This window comes from Pteropus vampyrus, unplaced genomic scaffold (assembly GCF_000151845.1).
Source record: "Pteropus vampyrus isolate Shadow unplaced genomic scaffold, Pvam_2.0 Scaffold2, whole genome shotgun sequence".
Classification (NCBI taxonomy): Eukaryota; Metazoa; Chordata; class Mammalia; order Chiroptera; family Pteropodidae; genus Pteropus; species Pteropus vampyrus.
The window spans coordinates 33,544,707-33,560,303 of NW_011888783.1; the positions used below are offsets into that span (position 1 = coordinate 33,544,707).

A 15,597-nucleotide genomic window follows, 5' to 3' on the forward strand; every position below is an offset into this window, starting at 1 on the left:
TCTTTAAAAACACTAACATTTAAGTGTCACAGAAAAGCTTAGGGTAATTAAGTTTGCTCCCCCCCCAACAGAGCTCTAATCAAAGGATTGTAATAATACCACAATGCCAGCAATTACTAAGGGTCAAAAGGAACTTCTCTCTTCCTTTATCCTAAGCTAATTAAAAGTCTTAAGGAAGTCTTATTTTAGGAAAAATTACTGTATGAGTTCATTATGAAGAGTGAAATGTTTTCAGAAAAATGTAAATCCCTTAAGTAAAAATCTGAAATTGCCTTACCACTGGAAATTTTTGTAATGGAAAAATATGGTTTATTGGTAAAGTCAATGCACCATAGATGGCACTAAAATTATGTTCTAAAGCATCACCTTGATTCACTTCATTGGTCTGAAACAAGAAAAATAAGACATTAGACAAATTCTAGTGTCCTAAATTGTAACATTTTACTATGTGTAGTAAGAAGTGTGTCCCCCAATATTGAGATGTTCAAGAGATGGTGAACTCCTAAAGTCTATAGCTGTGAATGTGACCTTATCTGGAAACAGGGTCTGTCTCTGCTGACATCACGAAGTAAAAAAAAAAAAAAGTCATGCTGGCTTAAGGTGGGCCCTAATCCAGCAGCTGGTGTCCTTGCAAGAAAAGGAGAACTCGGACAGACAAAAAATACAGAGAAGAATGCCAGGTGAAGGTGAAGGCTGAGAATGGAGTAATGCCTGTACAAATCAAGGAACATCAAAAATTGCTAGTGACCATTAGAGATAAGAGAGAAGCATGGAACAGATTCTCCCTCAGAGATCCAGAAGAAGCAAACCCTCCCAACACCTTGATTTTGAATTTCTAGCCTCCAGAGCCTAGAAAATAAATTTCTGTTGTTTTAAGCTACCAGTCTGTGGTAATGTTACGGCAACTCTGGGATACAATGCATTTTGTTTTAAACCCTAAAAAAGAATCCCAAAGGTGACTCCAAAATCTTTTACCCTACAGAGAAGGTAGCATTCAAGCAAGGATTTATAAAAAAGGGCCTTGCTATCCTTCAAACAGTGGGAAATTATTTAGGAATGTAAACTTATTTTCTCCCAGAAGAATATGTTTAATGGTATGCTGGCCTGAGAAGCCAAAATAAGGGCTACTGCACTACCACTTAATTCCTTGGAGTCTTTACTTCATTTGAGAGTTATAGTGAAATATTTCCCAAAGAATAATTCCATTTAAAGATTGATAAAGCAGTTGACGAACCACTAATAGTAACAGAAATTGAGTTCAATAACCTGACAATATTGCCACGTTTTTAAGTATTTAAACATAAGGGCTAATCAACTCTCAACAGATTACTGATTTAGGGACTACTATATGGCTTCACCAACATGGCTTGACCATCGGAATTCTAATATACGGTCTAGATTGAGATGACCATTATTATTCCCCATAGTACAAATACTGAAAGAAACCAAAGATATATACATATAAGAATTTGTAACGTCTTTGTAACCGACTTTATAACCTCTATTAGAGAAAACAGACCTGATTAGTCTTCCTTAAGTTATACTTTCTTCAACAATAAGGCAGAAATACAATGAAAAGAAACACCTAAGAGTAGAAAATTAACCAATCCCACAGGAAACAATTTTTTAATAGCTTCTATTCAAATTCAAGCTTCAACTCATTCCCCCATATACTCTAATAAGAAAAGAAATTCCTTAAATTTTGAGAGAAATATAAATATTTAGCAGACTTATATATCATACCTGATTAATCAATTCAGTTAATGGGGTGACTATAATACTCCACATTCTCCAGAGATGCTCCTTGTTTTCCAACTGCTTTGCATTTTGATTAATAACATTTAAAACAGAGTCACTGAAAGCTAGTGGTGAAGTTGGACCAGAAAGAACACAACCTACAAGTGTTTCCAGATTAAGAAGAAACCTGAAGAAAAAATTTTGAACCATGCATTAACCTGTACTTTTTGCCAAAATACATTAATTACACTATAATGCAAAATTCTAAAAATAACTGACAAGAAAACAAGAAATGAATTCCATGTCTTGTTTTTTTTTAATTTAAAATATTTGATATAGTATATATTAACTCAAAAGAATCTCATTCATCACATAACCACCTTTCCAAGATAAAGCATATTTTGTTTAAGTTACCTTTCATCTTCTACACCATATTCCAAGAGATTGTTGAAAATTAACTGAATTAAGAACAAAGCAGGAGTTCCCTGAAGAAAGATGAGATTGCTGTCAATCTTCTGGTTACAAAGAGTACAATCTTTTTATACTTGCTTTCTACAATCAACTATGTGATACATTAAACTTTTAGGCTTGAGAAATTTAACTTTCGACATTAGGATATGACAAAAATGATAGCAAATATATAAACTACACATAAAAATCAAGCTCTCGATATTTTATTCATAGCTGTTCCATCTATACTGAATGATGAAATTCCAGATGTAAAAAGAATCTTAAAACTTGCCAGACCAAAAACACCTACATTCTGCAGATATTAAGTACATTTCACTACAATTAAGCCAATATTAGACTTCCAAAATTTATGACAGTAACCAGCACTATCATTATGTACAAGCACACAGAACTTTTCTTCTGAAACGTTTTTAATCTCACAAAACGGTTGCATTAATAGTGCCGTTTTAAATTCTTTACATTAATCTATTACTTCATCTATCGATTTTTTTTCCTTTAACATATTCAGCATATCCAAAACCAAGTCTCTTGAAATTTTATAATCTAAATCTCACTAATTTAAGAAAATGAAATAATGGAACTTTTTTTGGTGGCTAATTTAATCACATGATTACATTTAAGATACTTGCATTAAGAATATCCATATTAGCAACCTGATATGCTGGTGAACCTAATACTTTCTGAGGAAGTCCTTTAATTGTAATTTCCATGAGGACCTAAGAAAGATGAAAGGTTTTACAGTAAGCAAGCCATAAAAACAGTATTTAGTAAAAATCTAGTAGTACTAACTACTTTTAACAATTTATTATAATATTCATGAAATACATTCTCATTAGTTTAAGAACTTCAGGTAATATTTATATATTTACATGAATACATTTGCATTAGTTTAAAAAGTTCAAATACAAAAATATAAAAAATAAAATCATAAAGTCCTTTATTTCCTGAGATAATCAATACGATCAGTTTTGAGTTTATTTTTCTAGACCATCTAAATGTTGATATAAGAGAAACAACTTCTTGGGCAGGCTGTCATATTCTTTTATACCATTAGTGATATTATAGTGTAAGATACCATGGAACTGACCTTCATCTCACTGTTATGGACTTTTCAGAAATCAATATATGTCGATTCATTCTTAACTGCTAAATATATGTGCATAGTTTATGCAAACACTTTTATATTAATGGACCTTAAAACGATTTCTTTTTATACTATACAAAGAAATTCTTCAGTGAATTGTGTATTCAACTAGTGCCAGAAGCAAATATTTTTCAAGAATGCTAACTAGAAGCAAGGTCTGAAACATGCCTCTCAAATGTGACAGAGCCTACCAAAATGCTATCCAAAAATATTACTATACTGATATTAACCCAAACTATATAACTAAAGTGACATAACATGATGAAAAACAATGTTAGTGAAAATATGCTTTCGCATATACTCATTTGAATCAGACATTAAATAAACAGCATTTGTTAATTCATTTATATTGTTCCTGGCCCATAGTGCTCTGCATGTATCAATCCATTTAGTTATGAACACTACATTCTCTCTTTACAAAGAGACAAGAGAGTAGATACATTGGCCAACTTCATTCAGCTAATAATTAGGCTGAAATTCAACCTAGTCCACTACAGAGCCCTTGATATTAACCACTATGCTCTACTGCTATAGTAGATAATGTCACAGTGCATAAAGAAAATAGACTCAAAACTTATGTATAGTTTCCTCCATTTGCAGCTTATTTGGGGAGATTTCAATATTATAAAAACCATAGCTAATTAGCGGTTTCCTTCTCTATTATGTAGGGTAAAAGAAAAAAGTATAATACCAAAGTTATTAGGTTGGTTAAAGAGTTCATTTAAAATGCAAGAGCTCCAAAAATTACCAGATATTTTTGAAAAAGTACAAAAGTTACAATTATTGAAGCTCAGCAATTTTGTCATAAAATATTCATCTGAGATTCTTCAGTTCAAGTTTCATGTCCTTCACTCCATTTTCTGTTACTTATCCTTTTTCTTATTACATTGATTTTTATAGTTGCCATTAACAGCCATTTACTTTATAAAGTTTCAAATGACTCTAAACTCAATAAATAACATTTATTACAGGACCAAACTGCTAATAAATATTAAAGTGTTTCCTCAAATCCTGATCTGTGCAAATATCTTCAACATAAAATTCAATTTCAAAGTGTCATTTTTAAATTCTAGCATGTAAGTACTATACTTACCAGTGTTTTCGATATAGGAAATACTTCGGACTTTACTATGGTTTCCAGAGATTTTAATAAAAGGGTTAAAACTTCAGAACCTGGTTTCTCTTTTTTGTTACCTACCAACAAGCAAAAAGAGAAGTATAGTTCTAAACACGTAAGTATTTTTTAGGGGTAGAAAAATACACATAAGAGAGCTATGAAAGATTAATTTTTTACTAGATCAAAACAGTGCTTTTGTTTATAAGTCTGGAAGCTATACTTTAAAAAGATTTTGAAAATGTCATTTATGAAACAATTCCCTGAGTGCTATAAAATCATTTAATCAATCTTATAGTGCTTACCTGATTCAACAACTGACTTCACCAAGCTAATCAGCTCCTTCCAAATAGCACTGACAACTGCATCTGTCAAATAAAATAAAAGTACTTTGGAATGAAGTAGATATGACTAAATGCATCCCTTTTCATCCTCATACTAAAGAAATAAATTAAGCAATCATTTAGAATATAATTCTCCCTATAATATTCAACCTTATAATCAGTTAATAAAACACCAACATCTCATTACTACTCAGAGCAAAAAATTGGTTTTTTTTTTTTAAAGGATTATAACATATTAACACTGGGTCATGTACCAGTTAATTATTTTCTCTTTTTTCTTATGTTTATGAACACATTTAACATCTGAGTCAAGGAAAAACAAAGATAAGATACCTGAAAACCACTAGAAAAAAACTTCCCAGCCAGTTAAATAGCAAACCATTTTATTTACGAAATTTTTTCTCCTCATTTGATAGGCTATAGAACATAGTCTAGGTATAGATGCTGACGCAACAGAGCCCGGGTATGACATGGTTCCACCACTTACTGTGACTCTGCACAAGTTATTTACTTCTCTGAACAAAGGAATTTCCTCATCTGCAAAACTGACTAACACAAGAGGTCATTGTGAAGATTAAATGACTATAACCTTAAGTTCTTGCAGCACAATCTAGCCAAAAGATGGCACTATATAAATATTTACTATTTAATTTGCTTTTTAAAACAAATAAAAAACCTCTTATTTACCAGAAGTATCTTTTCCAACTGCGACAAAGCTATCGTGAACAGCGGCGATAAGTGTATTTGCATATTTGGAAAAAAAAGAAGAGCTGCTGATTAATGGATGTTCAAGTGGCTCTAAAAGAAGAAAAGAGACAATTATGCAAAACCAAAGCTTTATGAAATAAATTTCTCAATATAAAATTTAAGGTGGTTAGACATGTTTTCTATTAAAGACTTACATTTATTTCATACATAATTACAGAATATGTATTTTTAAAACAGTTAAATACCTAAGCTCAGTACGAGTTTGTTTTGCTTAGCAAAACTCACAACTTCTGGACCCAATAAAAAATGAAGTAACATTTCAAGTCCTAAATGTTGAATAGAGGGGATTGTGGCCATTCCACCAAAATTCGAACTCAAGTTCATCCGAGTAGTTACAGAGGCTCCATATGGGGAAGCACCTTTAAAATAACAACGAAAAAGATAAGTCATGCAAGCTTAAATTAGCTATCCAAATGAATGTATATTTTTTACTTCTTTTCAATGAAATGCACCCTTAGTGTTTCTCAAATGCAAGTTCAAAGTTTTTGTTTAAAACTCACAAGAGTTCCAATTAAATAATCTTAACTGAAAGATCAGTTTCACAGACCATTTAAATGAATATAATTCTCAGGCACTAATCCATACTCTGAATTATTAACACGAAGGCATTCCTGAAACGTAAATATAAAAATTTGGCTCAGACAGCTAAAAAAAAAAAAAAAAAAAGAAGCAAATACTTTTCTTTCAATGTTATATGTGCTAAGCCACATTTCTTACATCTGTTAAGATGTTGCTTTTAATAATGGCTCTAATGTTCTTCTGAAACAAACACATCTATCTGTAATGCACTTCACATAATGTACTGTAAGAAAGCTGATGTTTCCAACTACAACAATGTAATTACAGCAGTGAACATTAACACATACAGAAAACAATCAAGAATATATAATGGACTGTGACAGAGAAGATAAAATTATGAAGTGCTTCATATTATGTGAATAACACTGAGCAAAACCTTCAAAGTATTTTTTGAAAAGATAAAAAACAAGTATGTCTACCTCTTACCTTTGTGTACAGGAGTCATGGGATTTAAGGCTGGAGAAGTAGGTACACGAGATAAACTGCCTTGAGGTGAAGCAGTAGAATCAATGCTTATTGTGCTCTGAATTAGAGGTACACAAACCTATTGGGGTAATATAAAAGAAAAAAAGATATCTGTAAACTGCATAAGGTTCATGTTTTTTAAAATCTTGCATAATAATTAAATTTCTTTGAAAAGCAATTGAAATTCTTTTAATATGTTGAATTGTACTGGCTGTTTCAATGCACAGGCTAAAAACTGAAATTTGGAAAGGTGAAAATTTTTATTATAACTGTATTTGCCCTAAATGTGTACTATCTATAAATTTTAGTTCTAAATTCCACACGGAAAATTATACACAATTTATACAAAAATTATAAATAACTTTAGCAAATAACATCTACCTGTTTTGATGCTATTGTTAGACATATTTTAAGCTTTTAAAAACACACGCTAAAAAATATGAACTAAGACAACTTCAAGCTAATTTCTAAGATCATTCCAATACCAGGCAAATCTAGCCAATGAATAAATTTTGCCCATGAATGTGTAGGACAACTGGGTAAGATTAGCCTAATAGGACTTTATGATGGTAGAATTTGGAAAAATTATATTCCCAATTACGGATTACTATCATCAATGTCCAATTTCAATTTGTTCATATTCTATCAAATTTAAAAGCCTTAAAATATTTTTAAAAAATTTTAAAGCTTGCTGAAATCATTCAAGTATATTTAAAGTCTCCCTTTCTAATTCCAAAAATACACTCATTGCTTATAGTTGTTTATATAGATTGGAAGGACTACAGATCCAACAGTAAAATGTAATCCAAAATCCGAAATAAGCAATAAAGAAATGAAAAACATAAAGTTAATCAGCTGTCCTTTTTTCCGTAACTATTAAAAAAAAAACCCTCAGAAACCAAGAATGGGATTAATTATAAAAACAAGGAGGTACAGATAAAATTAAGCCTTATGTCTTAAATGCCAGCATGGATATCAAAATCCAATGGAATTTGTAACAATACTGAGAAGCTATGATGGGATTTAAATGATTGGCTCTCGCTATGTAACTACATAGCCTAGAAAAAGGAGATAACAAAAAATAGCAATCCAATTTTGTATCTATCCAGTGTAGCACCTAATTTCTATTTCAGTAATGCTGAATCTACTCTGATATTCTAAGCCCTATGAAATTCCTTTTTAGAAACTTTTCATGTCTCTAACATAATAGATACTGAGTGCTGACTGAAATGGCTTTAGAGGCTCTCTAGTTGTTTCAGACAACTGGAGAATATTCTTTTAAGGAAAAGAACTCAAGTTCTGTGTCAGAGGAGAAATAGACCTTTTATATATGTGGCCTGCCAACACAACAGAAATAACACTGCAATATTAGATTTAAGAACACATTAAAAAAAAAAAGGTATCATAATCAACACTTGCAACGTTACCTGTTCAAAATTAGCAGGAAGATGAGGTCCAAGTCTCATCAGTAAATACCACCAGACTTCTAGTTTTGTTAGCGCTAGAGCTTCTGTTCTCACGTGGATGGAACTCAAAGGCTGCATTAACAATTTTAGTCTTTTCGCACTACATAGTATTTCTTAAAAGAAAATGAGATAAACACCCAGGTAAAAACATTTAAGACCTAAAGATTAAATTTTAAGAATGAGTATTCAATAATCTCCCTTGCCACAGGCAAGAGAATTTAAAAAATTTTTCTTATATCACCAGCTGTTCTTGTCTCACCCAAAATTTTTACCTGACAAACTCCAGTACAGTTAGACCACAACACTTTAGAAGGCAACGACAACAAAGAAGTAAGTAAATTATTAAATGCCGTGTGCCAGGGGTGATTTTCCCATCAAGGGACATTTGGCAACGTCTGTAACATTTCTGGTTGTTAAAATTGAGAGGCAAGGGTACGGAGAATGCTACTGGCATCTAGTGGGTTCCATCCAGGGATGGTGCTAAACAGCCTCCAGCACACAGAACAGTCCTGCATAACAATTTCTAGCCTAAGATGCCAAAACGTTGAGAAACTCTGTTCAAGCTACTCTAATACTCTTATCCCCATTTTATAGATAAAAAATAAAGAGAAATATTTTTTTACTTTCTGAAAAGAAGATTATTTTAAAATTTTACTAGTAATTTATTTTATTAAGCATTTTAACTATTGTTGTCATTAATTAGATTTTGGAAACCTAAATACCTAGATTCAGGTCTACTCTACATTAATAATCATATTACTAAAATCCAGCATAAAAATTAAATCTATTTTGTTTAAACAAAATAGTTATATCAGAAGTGTGTACTACATATGTGACTGGGGATATATAAAAAAGAGTGTACTCAAGGAACTTATCAAAAAGACTGAAATGGTTGTGAAACATCTGTAAAGCCATGTACTTGGTGAGATGTTATTCATAAAGGTTTCTTACAATTATTCTGCGACTTAGCTTTCAATTAACCTTTCCGTAAGAAAATACAGTCAGATCACTGTTGGGACATATCCTCTAATCCTTTTTAATTCCTACTTCTGAGAGGAGCTCCACAATAAAATCCCTACAGCAGAGATTGCCAATTGTCATACAATAATCCATTCTCTTTTAGTTATAAGACCTGCTTTCACTCAGGATAGTGATGGGTGCCCAGTTTTGACTATCTAGTCTCACTTTTAGCCATTCTACCCAGCAAAATTTAAGTGCCAGTGTATGCCGAATTCTGAAATGCCCATTATAGATAGCTGGCTCAGCTGGGAAGATGTTCACTTCTGCTCTTTTCCCTTCCCTCCTTTTCCTGTAGTATGCAACTAAGGCATACTGAAGAGGGCAGAACAGAAAGACATGTATCTGATTCCTCAATGATTTCATGGATCCATAACACCAGTTATAGATTCTCGAGCTCTGAACTTCTCTTAGGCCATTCATATTTTATGCTTCAATATTCAATCACATATAATTCCAACAGAATTAGTTCCAAACATTACCTCTCACTGATAGTCCATAAGCAATCACAACAAAAAAAGGTGACATTTCCAATTAAAATTAGTGCCTGGCAATGCACATTTACCAATATTTATTGAAAATATTGGTAAATGTGCATTGCCAGGCACTAATTAACTATATGTAGTTAATGCAAATAATCATCTTACAAATCACATTAAAAAGAGGAAGAGATTACTAATGATCTTTGGCATGGGAAAAAAATAAAGGATGAAATCACAGTTACTTAGCAAATCTGGTAAATATACAGTATCAACTGTACCTAAGATTAATTACCCAGTTAAGTAACTACTAATACTGACCCACTTAGGAGGTAAGTACACTTTCTTGTATATATATCCAACACCACCACTGGATAATCAGAAAATAAGGTTAAAGTAAATAAAAAAGAATCACTTCTACATACTAATGCTAACCTACTATAAGGTATAGTTCTAAAGGTACTGGAAGAAAAAAGTTCATCAGTCACTGATATTTTTATTCCACAGCAATCACAATTGTTTCCTATCATCTACTGGCTATGTGACCTTTGATAATTAATCTCTCCAAAATAGTAATAACACTATCTCAGGTCTACTGTGATGATTAAATGAAAGATATGTAAAATAATCAAGTGTTGGCATATACTAAGCAAGCCACAAATGGTATTTGTCACTTTGTTTTTAAAATTGCTGACCAATTTTATATCTGTGATTTTCCATAATGTCTAGTCTTTAAATTATATTTTTAGCTATAAAAATACTCCTTTAAAATAAAGATATTCAACAACAGGTTGTTTCAATATAAAGTCCAAAAAAATCTGAAAAGTTTTTTCTTCATCAGCTTAATTCATAAAAAATTGAAATTCTAAAATATTACTTACCTGGATTTAAAGCAAAATTATCTATTAAACTCTTCCAAGCAATAAAAGCTATTTTTTTAATTATGGGTGCTCCGCTACGAAATCCCAGTTCTTCCAACTGTAATAAAGAATTAATGAAACTCCCACTTCGATGCAAGGTCTAAAAAAAGAGAAATTATTAAAAAGTTATGTACCCGTCTGAAACAACATATATAGCACTATCATCATTCACTGGTATAATTCATTGTTTTAGCTACATAAAGTCTTAGGAATTTAAATTTTAAAAAGTACTGAGTTCTATATGCACATTAAACATTCAAGATCACAAAATACGAAGCTCCATAAGCAGGTAAGACAGAACACTTCTAAAACAATCCTAAATGGCTACAAACCACATAGAATCTGACGGAATATAAAAAACAACAAAAACCCTGGTTTAGAAAATCATAATGAATACATAAGAAAACTACTAGAACTAATAAAATTAACAACGTTGCAGAGTACAAGATCAACATGCATCAGTTATGTTTCTACACATCAGCAACAAATTCCATTTACAGTAACACCTAAAAGAATTACTTGGGAAAAAATCTAACTAAGGTGAAACTTATACACTAAAAGCTATAAAGCACAGCTGAAATTTAAAGAGCCCTAAATAAGTGGAAAACCATCCTATGTTCATGGGTAAAAATAACATCATTAAAATGTCAATACTACCCAAAGCACGCTACAGATTCAACACAATCTCTATCAAAATTCCAACAGTCTTTTTTACAGAAAATCAATACTCAAATTCAATATGAAATTGCAAAGAGTCCCAAATAGCCAAAACATTTCTAGAAAAAAAAAGTTGCAGGACTCACACTTCCTTGACTTCCATACTACAAAACTATTGATATTAAAATATATCATAGTGGCATAAAGAAAAACGTAGCATAGAAGCCCCAAAAATAAATTGTTGCATGTACTATCAAGTGATGTTTTACAAAGGTGCCAAGACCATTCGATAAGGAAAAAGTCTAACAAATGGTGTTGGGAAAGTTGAATGCCCACATGCAAAAATAATGAAGCAAGGCCCTTCCTTGCCTTACATACAAAAGTAAACTTAAAATGGATGAAAGATCAAAATTTACAAATTAGAACTATAAAACTAGATGAAAACAGGAGAAAGTACTCAAGACATTGGATTTGGCAATAGCTTCATGGAACTGACACCAAAAGCACAGGCAACAAAAAGAAGTTATCCATTATCTATTTTCGCTGTTTCATAAAAATTAACTTTTATGCATTAAAGGACAGTATGAAGAAAGCAAACTCAACCTACACAATAGGAACAAATATTTGCAAATCATGTCTAAGTGATCAATATCTAGAATAAAGAACATCTACAACTCAACAAAACCCAAAAACAATTTAAAAATGATAAAGGCTTTCCTGTCATGGGTTGTGTATAGTAAACTCTTAGGTCTCTGAATTTCAAAAATTTAGGGCTTCTTTACCCCTCGACAGCTGGGTGGCTATCACCATACCACTAAACCAACACAATTGCTATGGATTATGACTGGGATCATCATGAGAAAAGGAAAGCTGAGAGGCTCATAAATATTAAAAGAAGACAGACATGACTAGTTTCAAGGGTAAGCTCTACCAAAGACAGCAGCACGCTGAGAAAATAAAAATATCAAAATGAATGAAAAGAGAAACACCAAACAAAAGAATGCTGAAGCCTCCACAGAAAACAGTACTTGCGCTTCTGCTAGATACAGAGGGCACAATTCCAAGCAAAAGTATTTTCAAATAAAATAAAAAAGAGGAAAGATCCTCTGCCCAAGGTTCACAGCCAGGGAGAAACAAAAATTAAAAGTTATTTGAACAGTAAAGAGAAAAAAGAATGCATAAAAGAAGTTGGTTACTAAATTTTGCTGTTGGAAATGGCTTTATGTGAAAACTATCAAACTATGGAAGATTCCTTAGGCCAATCAATGGACTTATGTTTCAAGTAATCTTTTTCCTGGCAATATATGGTGTAAACAAAAATCCCTCATCCCTGCTTCATGCAACTTTGAGTATTACTACCAAAGGTACTGTCACTAAGGTGAACGTTGAGTAAGCTGGGTCTCACGACAGGAGGCTACAATGTTATCTGGGGGGAAAATGCCCAAGTTACTAACGATCCTGAAAATGTCGGATGCATATCACACGATTAACTCCTTACAATTATTGAAGACTATAAACCAATCAGGAAAACCACCATTACTGTGTTTCTGAGTACTACCCAATAGTCTTACATTTCCACAATCATCAAGAGAACTATTTATCATATTGTAAAACAACACTAAAAAGGCCCAATTTAAAAAAAAAAATTTTTTCTGGAATGGCTATTATCAAAAAACGGGAAACTAATAAGTTTTGACAAGGATGTGGATAAATTTGAATCCTCGTGCATTACTGACAAGACTGTAAATGGTGCAGCTGCTGTGGAGTTTGAAGGTTTCTCAATAAACCAAACATGGAACTCTATATGAACCAACAATTCCATTCTTATGTATATATGCAAAAGAACTGAAAAAAGAATCCAACAGATATTTGCACACCAATGTTCATAGCAGCATTATTCATAATAATCAAAAGGTGAAGATGAGCCAAATATCCATCAACAAATAAATGGATAAACAAAGTGAGGTATATACACACAAAATAATTATTCAATCACAAAGAGGAATGAAATTTTAATATCTGCTACAACACGGCTAGATCCTGAAAAATTATGCTTAGTGAAATAATTCACAGAAGGGCAAATAATGTAGAACTGCACTTATATGGGAGTACCTAGAATTAGCAAATCCATACAGACAGAAAGTAGACTAGAAGTTACCAGGGGCTGGAAGGAAGGGAGCAGAGGGAGTTACTGCTTAACATGTATAGAATCTTTGTTGGATATAATGAAAAAGTTTTGGGTATAATGATGTTTACATTTGTAAATGTATTTAATGCCACTGAACTATACACTTAGGATGGCTGTACACAGTAAAGAGAAACACTCCCCCCACCACCCCACAATAAAACCTGGCTTAAACATAAAACATACAATCAATTCTCAATATTCACCATAGTTACACTCTAAAGATACCTCAAACACTGTATTAATGAATACTGAGCCACTACTCCTAGGAAAAACACAGGGTTAAGTTACTGCAAGCCTCTGGTCACATTTCTGTCAATCAATCGATACACAACTTTGTATTATGTTTATTTCTATTTAAAGATACCTTATAAAGCCAGGCACTGCTTAACAACAGGGATACGTTCTAAGAAATGTTATCAGGCAATTTTGTTGTGTGAACAAACCTAGATGGTGTAGCCTACTACACACCTAGACTATATGGTATAGTCTATTGTTCCCAGGCTACAAACCTGTATAGCATGTTACTGAACAAAACACGAAATTCAATCAAAAACAAAATGATGCAACTAAGATGTGGTAAGCCCATGATGTGTGAGGCTGCTGCCAGGGTAACAGGGCAGTTTCACAGCAAACTTTTTTTAGTAAGTAGAAGAGTAGACTCAAAAATAATAATAGTATAGTAAATACGTAAACCGGTAACATTAGTTTACTGTTATTATCAAGAATTATGGGCCGTACATAACTATACATGATATACTTTTATATGATTAGCAGTGCAGGTCTATTTGCAACTGCATCACCACACAGGATGACGTCCTTAAGCAATAAGAATTTTTCAGCTCCATTTTAATCTTATGGGACCACCATCATATATGTGGTCCATTGTTGACAAAAACTGTTATGTGGTGCATGACTATATCATTGATTCATTGACACAGCCAACAGCATTATAACTCGTGCCTGAACAAATAAAGCTTATCTAACACCCACGTTTTCTCTTTAAGGCACATCGGTCTTCCTGTACTTCAGAAACAGAGAGCATTTCGTTAAGGGGCCATTAAAATTGCAATCACCAAGAAAAAGCTCAAAATATGAAAAATATTGGCACTAAATGGATCATGAAATTGTTTAAGGAACATTGAAATTAAAAACAAAAGGGCAGAGCATAACCTAGCCAATGTCAGCTGGGAACATATGCACTGTGGAACTTAATTTTTTTTGCCATGACTACTACATGACTACTAAACACACTGGTAATAACTTCAGGAAATTATACTGCACAAGTACTGTTGTTAGGTTTATCAATAAATTTTAGTGAGCAGATGAATCTGCATATGTGGTATGACGAATAATGAGGTTCTACTATGTAAAGTTAAGAAATGAAGGGGGGTCTAGTAAGTAAAACTGGGATCTGTTAACTGTGGACTTACCTTCCCAAGAAGTTTGACAAACAAAGGCCATAATTTTAAAACATAAGTCTCATTTTTGTTCATAAATAGCTTTTGGAGTTCTGAAAGTAATTTCTGCAAACAAAAGCAAAAATATTTACCAAAAGGACTTGTGGATAGAAAAAGAATCTGCAGTATCAAATCGGCTGATTATCTCAGCCAGTAACTTTACTCAATGCTCTATTAGGAAAACTTTCATGCATATAACAAAGCTAAGAATTTAATAATGTCCAAATATAAATACTATTAATTAACATTTTACTACGCTTGTTTATCACATATCTGGCCATTCTTCCATCCATCAATCTAGCTTAATTTTTCTATCAATACTTTCCCCTATAAACTTCAGAATGCATATCATTAATTGTAATTCAAATAATAATGTTTCAACTTCTCACTCTAGTAACTTTAAAAATACATCGATAGCTTCATAGATAATAGATATCTGGGAAATTTTAATTCAAATTTATAAGAAATTTTATATATGATCTTAAAAAAGTAATAAACTTATCAGAATTTAAAATCTCATGAAGACAAGGGAGATACTTTATTAGACTCCAAACATTACCATGAAGTAGTTTTAAAAATGAACAAACAAAACCCCAGGTTTTAGAATCTGAAAGACTCCTTCACTGCAGTATCTCATAACTAGTTTCCCTGCTCGTACACAATCCCCTCTAGTCTTTTCTCAACACAGTGAGAGAGAGATTCCTTTAAAATTTATGTCAGTACATGTAGCATTCCTAGACTCAACACCTTCAAGAATGGTCGTCAATATAATCCAGAGTGAAACGCAGCAA

At 32.3% G+C, this 15,597-nt stretch overlaps 1 protein-coding gene across 3 annotated transcripts in view; it reads right to left on the reverse strand.

Moving 5' to 3' along the window:
* Positions 1 to 15,597, reverse strand: part of RIF1 (replication timing regulatory factor 1) — a 54,686-nt gene that overhangs the window by 31,391 nt on the left and 7,698 nt on the right. For 2 of the 3 annotated variants that reach the window (XM_011359415.2, XM_011359399.2), the window contains exons 8-19: positions 14,780 to 14,872; positions 10,466 to 10,604; positions 8,050 to 8,201; positions 6,584 to 6,701; positions 5,764 to 5,937; positions 5,498 to 5,608; positions 4,772 to 4,834; positions 4,446 to 4,546; positions 2,838 to 2,924; positions 2,152 to 2,222; positions 1,744 to 1,924; positions 278 to 385 (exon numbers count right to left, since the gene is read on the reverse strand). In XM_011359415.2, the coding sequence (XP_011357717.1) occupies positions 278 to 385; positions 1,744 to 1,924; positions 2,152 to 2,222; positions 2,838 to 2,924; positions 4,446 to 4,546; positions 4,772 to 4,834; positions 5,498 to 5,608; positions 5,764 to 5,937; positions 6,584 to 6,701; positions 8,050 to 8,201; positions 10,466 to 10,604; positions 14,780 to 14,872 (1,398 nt within the window). The remainder of the gene's footprint in view (positions 1 to 277; positions 386 to 1,743; positions 1,925 to 2,151; positions 2,223 to 2,837; positions 2,925 to 4,445; positions 4,547 to 4,771; positions 4,835 to 5,497; positions 5,609 to 5,763; positions 5,938 to 6,583; positions 6,702 to 8,049; positions 8,202 to 10,465; positions 10,605 to 14,779; positions 14,873 to 15,597) is intronic. The other variant, XM_011359406.2, reaches the window with a different exon arrangement.